At 44.1% G+C, this 9,533-nt stretch overlaps 1 protein-coding gene across 1 annotated transcript; it reads right to left on the reverse strand.

Moving 5' to 3' along the window:
* Positions 1-3,281: 3,281 nt before the first annotated feature.
* Positions 3,282-4,561, reverse strand: Tcim (transcriptional and immune response regulator). Its single transcript, XM_051182172.1, has one exon. The coding sequence runs from the start codon at positions 4,530-4,532 to the stop codon at positions 4,212-4,214; it is 321 nt and encodes a 106-aa protein (XP_051038129.1). The 5' UTR covers positions 4,533-4,561; the 3' UTR covers positions 3,282-4,211.
* Between the last annotated feature and the right edge of the window lie 4,972 nt (positions 4,562-9,533).

The following is a 9,533-nucleotide window of genomic DNA, read 5'->3' on the forward strand; positions in this document are numbered from 1 at the left end:
ACACACAAATCCACACAGGCATATACATATGCACAAATACAAACACTTCATACATCTACACATAGTTTCTCTTTTTCTCTCTGTCTCTGTCTCTTTCTCTGAATTTCTCTCTACCTTCTCTCTCTCTCTCTCACACACATGCACACACACCAGACACAATTATGCTCAATTAGAAACAGGCAGTTATATCACTTACACACCCACAAGACACATAGCCACAACACATATGATACACATTCAGACACATAAGTATACACTCCTAGATACACATATATGCACATATACCATCATATACTCACAGACACATAGATGCACATACGTGCACATAACACCACTCAAAGACACAGACATGCAGTTATATGTAGGTTCACACACACAGACTACCAAGACATGCACACACACATACACACACACACACACACACACACACACACACACACACACACATTCATGCAGTCACAACCACAATTTTTGCTGTTCAAATGACTCCTTCCTGTTTGTTTCAAAGCCCTTGTCAACCCTCTAATAGAAAGCAGTATCTTTTCTGGTCTTTGCTCACATAGCTAGATGCATCCTATAAGAGTGGTTAAGGTACAAATTCAGCCCTCACTGCTCAGCTCCCCATGCATAACAGTCATCTGAAACTTAGGCCATGCTGAGAACTTGTGTGAAAGCAGAAATGTGCCTAGTGTGTTCCACAAAGACATAGAGGCCCCAGACAGTGGCCCCCTCATTTAAGTCAGCAGACCCAACTTTTCAGAGAAATGTCAGTTACATTCAGAACACCCCAGGACAGTGGAAGAGTGTGCAGCTAGACATATAACCTAGACCTTTCTCAGTAAATCCCACCTGCTACAGAGTCATCCTTTTACTGTGAGCCGAGCCAATAAATCAGTGAGCTGTGCTGTCTGACATTCCTAAAATGAAAACCAGATCCAAGTTGCCTTGAGGAGACATGAGGAGTGGCCTTGGCTCCAAGCTGCAAACACAGTACTACCTTAGCTGTATGATACCACCAAAATTACTAACTATGACATGTTTCCCGTGGTAAACAGACAGCAAATACAGATGAAAACAAAGTAACTGGCAGAAGCCATGCGTTCCTATCTTTCCAATTGACTAGTGAATGGGTATCTATAGAGGAGGAGGGAGGCTAGTCTGCCCTGGTAACATGGTCAAAGCTGCTATCGGGGCATGGTGGCCATCCTTCTTAGAGTTGTATGTTGTTGGCAAGTTCCTCCAACTATTGAAGCCTTGTGTCCACAGGGAGACATAAACAAACTTACCTTACCTCTTGCATCACAAAAAATATTTGGAGAATTACCTGTCCACCAGTACCACATCTTGGCAAAAGTTAGCTGTTATGATGATCCCAGTGAGCTGATATTCTTAATGTGCTAATGAACCCTTTGCCTTTATTACCAGATCTTACAATTGACTTGACTCTCCCTGTGTCAGAAATAAAACTCAGGACCAAACTAATTCTCCTTTACATCTTTTTAAGATTTATTTTTGATTATGTATATATGCATATGTCTGTGTGTGGATTTGTACATGTTAGTGCATTTGCCCACCGAGGCTAGAGGTACCAGATTCCTGAAGTTACAGGTAATTTTGAGTGTACATGGAAGCAAAACCAGTCTTCTGCAAGAACAGCATGTGCTCTTAACTACTGTGCCACCTCTCTTGCCCAGTAGTTTTCTCTTTCTGATAATACCTGTTTTCATCTGACACTATATAATGTGTAATATGTACCTGAAAATGGTCCTGTGCAATAACACTGATTCTGCTCTGTTCTTCCGTAAGAAGAGAGTGCTTGCAACAGCCTATCGGAGGAGTATTTGGTTTTCTTCCTCGTGTTAAAATTGGAAAATAATAATAGTATATTGCCCCCCCCAAAAAACCCTTAATTAATGTTCATGCATAAAGAAGACAGGGATACACTGCACTCTATTGGAAACAACAGCAGCAGATACAGACTTACGAGTGCATGTGCTGAATCAAACCTATAGTACAAGCTCAGCATGCGAGATATGCTTTCTTCATGGGGATACACAGAGGAGTAGGTGGACTGATTGACTTTTAAGACATGATTAAATGAAGTGACTCTTGCTGACCTCAAATTCATGATCCTCCTGAGTGGTAGGATTTGAAGCCTGGGCAGCCATTCCCAGCTCGGCCTTTGAATAAAGTGCAACTTAAAAGTCCTCTATGAGGGTTCTGGAGGGAACACGAAACTTACTCCGAGTGCACACAGACAGCAGTTTGCTAGCTCAGTGTGCATCAGGCTGAGGGATGGAGGAATGGGGCAGAGGACTTCTCTACACCACTCCTTTCACAATCACTGGCCGACTGCTCCCTTGGAGCCCTGCCTCTACGAGTCTGAAATTCTTTTGGTGTCTTGGTTGTTTATGAAAATCTGATGATTATGAATAATCCTCCCAGAAAAGTGCTCAAGGGTATCACACACACACTTCTACAATAACCCTCCCCCACCTTTTCTTTATTTCCTGGAAATGAAACCAAGGGTCTTGCACATGCTGGCCAAGTGATCAAATACTGACTGCACCCCTAGTTAAGGGCCCCATAGATTACTTTGTAATGACCTTCAACAACTTAATAATTAATAGCTGAATATATAATTTTACCACCCTAATTTCCTTTCTTACAGTTCGTTTTGTTGTTAAAATTCTGGCTTTTAAGCCTCCTGAAGATTTCAGATAGGTCATGTGTTTTTATATACTGTAGTCAGAATTTTTTAAAAAAAAAGTCTTGGTAGGTTTTGCTGAAACCATTTCTGGGGGCTGTTTTTGCTTTTCTGTTAAGAAAGCACAGTGGGCATTTGTGTAGTATAAATAATGCAGAAATAAAGAAAGAGATGGCAATGTTATAATAACCCACAAAAACTTCATCACAGGTCACTCTAACTTTAAAACATACTGTTCAGGAAGAAATAAGTGGGTATGCACACATTTCTGCTGTAGTGACAGGGGATAAATTTCACAAACATGAAGATATATAATGAATATATAAAAACAATGATAACAAATTACTCTGTGTATAACCATATCCCTGCCAAGAAGTTTAAAACTTGAGCAAGGGAATACTCTAGACACTTGGTGCAATCATTTGCTTTGGGAAAGTTTGGCAGTTAGCATAAAGTTGCTCTGAGAGCCTCTTTAGCTTTAGACTCAGCCCCCTATAAAAGTTTAGAATGATCCAAATTTACCATTCTATTTCTTTTCCTTTGAGGCAAATAAATCATCACAGACCAAGAGAAGCTAAGTCAATAATAATTTATTGGGGCTGCGTATCACTTACAATGTATAATAAATTATAAAGACCACAGCATCCTTCTAAAATCTCCTATTCTCACTTCCTAATGCTTGCTGCAGTATCTTTATGACATTTAATTGGATTAGATTTTTAGCATTAGTCAGAGAGTAAAAAATATTACAAAATTGTTCACAGTACTTCAGAATTATGAAGAGCCCCATTATTTCAACTTTGTGCAAAGCTGTTTGAAATGTATACAAATCCTCTAGAAACATGTAGACAGTGAGTGGCATTAATGGGTTTTCCAGGGCTGGGCAAAGCACCCAGTTCCCTGACTTTAACACCAGGCCATGCACCTTCTTAGGCATTGTAATAAATGCAAGCAGTTCATTACTGATCTCTAAAAAACTTGGCCAATAAACAGCATTGAGGTTTAGCCACATTTAAAACATTCAGAATTTTAAAAATTCAGCAAACTATTTACGATTGACATTCCTCTTCCTTCCTCCCTCTCCCTACCAACTACTTTGACACCTTTTTTTTTTCCAGAAAAGAAAACAAAATAACAAACCAAACAACAACAACAAAAACCAAGTAGGTTTTCATTTAGTCTTAGGGCCTTGCCGGTGACCCTGAACGCTCTCAGTCTCCGTCTGCCCATGTTCTGTTCTGTGCCTCCATCCTCGTCTACCCTGTCAGTGTTAGTCCTTTCCTGTCAGGAGAGTTCTCAAAGTCTGCTGAAGGCACTTTGCTTTCAGTGTGACAGCTCAGGACTGCAATGAGTGGTGTGCTCTGTCCTTTTCCATCCTCGTGTCCTGATGGAAGAAGTGTTCAAGCCTGTGCGCAGGACGCTGCCCTTGCCGGGCTGGCAGGCTCACTGGGTCTGTCTTTAAAGGGTCCATCGGTGGAAAAGCTCCTGACCCATCCTGCTAAGCTCAGTGCACCTTGATGGAGTATTTCCGCAGTCTGAGAAACTGGAGAAGCTTGTCTTTCGTCCTCTTCTTCAGGGCCATCAGAGCTCGTGTCTTCTCCTCCAAGTCTTGATCGATGGCAAGAATGATCTTGGCCCTCTCCTCTGCCTTCTTGTCTCCGGAGTTCCTGAAGAGCCTCTGCAGGGACTGCTGGTCTATGTTTTCAAAGATGTTGCCCACAGCTTTCTTGCGAGAGGCCGTGTCGAAGTGGTAGCCGTTGATGGATGGGCTTACTCGAAGAGACGAGGACATGCTGATGGCTTGGTGGCTTCGCTTTGCTTTCATCGATGTGAGTCTTCCCCAGCTCAGCTTGGGCACTTCAGGGAGTCTGTGGTAAAACCGGGACTGGGCTGCTATTTAAAGTGTGAAGGAAGCTCCAGACTCAAATTACACTGGTGACGTCACATTGATCCCAGGGAGGAAAAACCACAGAAAGTTAACAGTTGAGTTGCCAAATATCTGGCTCCTGATCCTGGAACGCCCTTCAAAGCCTTGTTCAGTGAGAGCTGACCACGAGCTTCGCTCTCCACATCCCAGATGACAGAAGCTGAAACCGGAAGAGAAAAAGAATAGCACCAATGCTCCAAATCTCCGCCAACAATTGAAACAAGGAGTCCTGCCAAGCTGGAGAGCTTCAGTTAGTACAGACTTTAAAAATGTGGGCCAAACCCTGGAAGCCTGGGGCTGTGTGCCTTTTGGGAGACCCTGTCAGGGAAAGGGCTGCCTGCGGAGTGAGGGTGTGGAAGTCAGGTGTGTGTGGGATACTTTAGAGGGCATCTGATTCTAGAGCCAAGGTTTTCTGGCAGAATCATGAATCCCAAAGTTAGTCTGCAATCTCCCCCAGGAAACTGCAATTTAACAGTAAATAGCAGCTGATGGTAGCTGTGTAGGTATTTGTGTGGAGACTGACAGCCGTAGCTAGCCAAAGGCAGGGAGCAAAGGTTAATGGGGCATGTTGAGTACGTAATGCCTACAAGGAACGCACTGACCTTTTGTTTGGAGGGTTAGTTTGGAATCACTCGACATAATTAGAGCAATGCTATCTTCATTAAGAGTTTCAATCTATTACTTTTGCTATCTACAACACTCAGACATGTACAGCTATCGCATGCTAAGTATTTCCTCTGCCTGGCCTGGAGGACCAAATCTATACTGTACTTTCTGGTCCTCCAAGAAATCAGAATGGGCCTTTATTCTATTTCTAGTACATAGTCAAGAAAGTCACACACCTGTAATCCCATCTCTCCTGGAAGGCTGGGGCAGGGTGGTAAGCTTTGGACAGACTGAGCTACAGAGGAATACCCTGTCTCAAAAATAAATTAGTAACAGTGAAATAAAACCACAATTTTACCTTAATAAAGTTTACATCTTACTGGGAGAAAGGAATGGGGAACTCTTGTGTATGATCTTCATGTGATCTGAAAGTAATATCCACTGCGGATGAAAATGCCCCAGAGTTGCATGAGCCTGGAAGGGAAAAGAAAGGGGGTAGGGGTGTCTCAGTTAGGGTCACTATGGCTGTGATGAAACACCATGACCAAAGCAACATGGGTGTACTGAACTTACACTTCTGCAGCATGTTCATCATCAAGGAGGTCAGTTCAGCATTTCAAACAGGGCAGGCACCTGGAGTCAGGAGCTGATGCAGAGGCCGTGGGGGGTGGGGGTGGGTGCTGGCTTACTGGCTTGCTTGCCCTGGCTTGCTCGGCCTGCTTTTTTTTCTTTATAGCACCCAAGACCACCAGCCCAGGAATGGCACCACAGTGGGCTGGGCCCTCCTTCATTAATCACTAATTAAGGAAGTGCCAGGCAGCTGGATCTGAAGGAGGCATTGTCTCAATTAAGGTTCCTCCCCTTCAGGTGACTCCAGCTCGGGTCAAGTTGACATAAGACTAGCCAGCACAGGAATCCTCTCATGTGGTCTGTGCAGACAGACCTGAAGGAGGTAGCGAAGTGAGATGGCTTGCCATCGGTGGTAGGAGTGGCTATACAATGGGGGAGGGAGCAGTAAGGACACAGGCCTGGCACAGCACCGGTGTGTGGATAGCTGCAGGCACTGTGGTTGGAACACTGTGAAGAGGTGGGGGGTGCAGGTGCAGGCAGGTCAGGAAGAGAAAGTGGTGGAAGACAGTGGACCAGACTGTGACCTTCAAGAGTCCCATCCTGACTGCCCATGTTTCACACTAGATGGGTGGCCTCTGGGCACACTGAAGCAGAGGAGTGGGAAGATTTTGTTTATGATTTTAAAGAGCTGTCACTTCTTAGCCAGGAGGAAGGAGCAAGAAGATCAGCTTGGAAGCATCCAAGTCACCTAGACGAGACAAGTTAGAACATATGTGACTCTGGGCCTACTGTGAAGGAAAAGGATTGAGGGGTCTGTGGTGAGGCAGGAGGACAGTGTGAGGAATGGGTGACAGCCTTGGGAGGGCATTTCTCCTTAGATCATAAACCATCACTGTTATGGAAACTGATTTATGGAGATTTTATTATGTTCCAGGCATGGCAACAAGAAATATCTGTATCTCAATTATTACTACACTTCAAAGCTGTTGGAGCTGGTTCTTACCCAGGCTCTGGCTTTCCATTATGCCTTATTTATTGATGGCTCCTGAATGATACCTGGCCTAGACCCATACTCCAAGGTATAATTCACCTTCTTATGGATGTGTAGAACTATGGTGCATGAATCTATTGTGCTAGAAAGACGAAATCCTATCTAACTCTGAAGCTTGATTTTGCAGTGAATGGCAATGAACACACAATGCCACTAGTCAGAGTGCAGAGGATAAGTAACTACTGAGTGCTCACCCCTCTAGAGTTTACATCACACCTCCTCCAACAGGGCTGAGGAAACATTGTAGAAGAGCGAGCAGAAAGATTGAAAGAACCAGAAATTAGACGGAGTGTCTGGGGACATGTGCTAGGAACATATCAGGTCCGTTGTACTCAGGAACTCACAGTGACTATTGTCACCTGCACTAGACCTAGACAAGAACAAGCAAACCAAAATTCCAACATAGATGATGTCCAAACCAGAACAACTTAGCTCACTGTCACCCCCATCCATGACCACTGCAGTGATGTCACCAGGAGACATAGGGAGCTAGGAGGGAGGAGCAGGTTATCTGGGAGACCCTCAACATGAGATGGCAATTTCTACTAGCAATGAGAGCGTAAGTGCTCTTCAGAGCATCTGTAGTATTGGCTGAGATCTCCCTCTGTCATCCTGTTTCCTACCCTTTGCAGCCATGGATCCTGAGGGCTCTCTGTTATAAAGCCAAGCCTGTGATTGCTTCCTGTAGATCTTCCTCCTCAGCTGCGCCTCTCCATCCTCTCTCACCAGGGCTGGGACCAAGCCTTTTACCTGCATTCTTGATCCCATCAATGCTCTATATTCTTAGCCAGCACCCAGAGAAGTGGTCTTCAAGGGGCCACCTGATGCTACTTCTTTTAGTAGTACTCTTTGAACCACCCCATAGCCTTTCTAAATTTTTAAAAATCCTTTGATAATTTTGTACTGGATGGAATATATTTTGCTCATTTTCATCCTTCGTGTTCCCTCTTTCATCTACTTTCCACTCATGCCGAATCCTTTATTCTTCCCACCAAGTCCTCTCTTACTTCCGTGTCTTATTTTTGATTTTGTTTTGATATTTTCTTGTGAGTTGCTGAGTTTATTTAGGGTTGCATGCATGAGTATGGGTAGGGATTTGTTTGCTTTTGTTTGTTTATAGAATCACAGGCAATTTATCAGTGGCTATTCCACTAAAGAAAATTACTCTTCCTCCCCCCCCCCCCAAGCAACCACTAGCTGACAGCTGCTCCTCAGGGAAGAGTGGGGACTTCACGGCCCTCCTCTGTCCATGCTGGAATATTAACTGGGATAACCTGGTGTGGGTGAGCAGAGTTCCTGTGAAGTCATGAACACATGCTCCGTGCCATGTCTAGGGAATGGCATTTCTCGGCGTTCATCTCCCCCTTGGCTCCTAAGTTGTAGTATCCTCCTCATCAGTGATGTTCCCTGCATCTTGCAGAAATTGAAACACATGCTCTACTTAAGGATGAGAGTGCACTTATCCTCATGCTTTGTCCAGTTATGAGTCTGCATTAACCACCGCCCACTGTATACAGAAGCCTCTCTGATCAAACTTTATTCACTGGCACTAGCAGCATTAACCTACGAACAGATAAATATTTAGAAGACAGTTTGACACCAAATCCTCTTATGAAAACAGTAGCAGGTTCCTATTTGTAACCTAAGACATCTATAGTCATTGGCTTTTAACCAGGTTTACATAACAAGCATGGATTCCCTCCTAGGAGAACCAACAAGAATGTGTTCCTTGCCCGTTAGCAGTCATGTATCCTAACTGGATTTTTCTAAATGTGAGCTGCTGTGTGTCTGACGGCTTCTGCAGCCTCCCATCACCCAGTGAGACTGTGTAGATGTGAGCTGAGGGTCTTGAGGTGTTGCTGTTCATCCTGTTAGAGGAGACACTCCACTGAATGATGGGAGTCTTTTATAAGAGAAAGGCAGAAGGTCAGAAGTGAAAGACACTCAGATTCTCAGGATGGTAGGAGTAGCCACAAACCAAGGAAAAGTCATTTTTCAGCCCTTTGATTCCCTCTCAGGGATCCCAGAAGAACTGTATCCCTGAAGAATGAACTAGTTGAGACTGCAGGTTTCCTAACGACATGTGCCATAACAACTTTGTGTCCTTTTAAGCCACAGAAATTTGTGATGATTTGTTATTACAGCAGAGTTGAATACACTCTTCAAGCACTTTGGCTATGAAGACTTGATCCAGAATTCCCTGATTGTGAAGCCTATGAACTTAAACCCTATGTCAGACTATTCTCAAACCCACGATAAGCTCTGTCTTCATGAATTCTGGCTCTTTAGACACGGGGTGTGTGTGTGTGTGTGTGTGTGTGTGTGTGTGTGTGTGTGTGTGTGTGTGTCTGTGTCTGTGTGTCTGTGTGTGTGACGAATACAAATATTAAACACCAACATGTCTCTCTTTCTCTCTCTCTCTCTCTCTCTCACACACACACACACACACACAATATTGAGCAGCACTCTTGAAGTGCTGCCTAAAACCATTCATATGGATTTGAGGCATGAAGGAATTTCAAAATCCTTTCGGTGACCAGCCTGTCCACAGGGAAACGACATCAGTTTCTGTTGCCCAGCAATGTGACATGAGTCTGATTGGTGCACTTTGCCAAGGGAAACTCCACACCACTGGGAAGCCCTTTGCATCTGCTTCCTCCCTTCCTTATGTA

Source organism: Phodopus roborovskii, unplaced genomic scaffold (assembly GCF_943737965.1).
Source record: "Phodopus roborovskii unplaced genomic scaffold, PHOROB, whole genome shotgun sequence".
Taxonomy (NCBI): Eukaryota; Metazoa; Chordata; class Mammalia; order Rodentia; family Cricetidae; genus Phodopus; species Phodopus roborovskii.

Bases quoted from the DNA above. Each gene is read 5' to 3' on its own strand.
- Tcim (XM_051182172.1), bottom strand. From the start codon at position 4,532: ATGAAAGCAAAGCGAAGCCACCAAGCCATCAGCATGTCCTCGTCTCTT.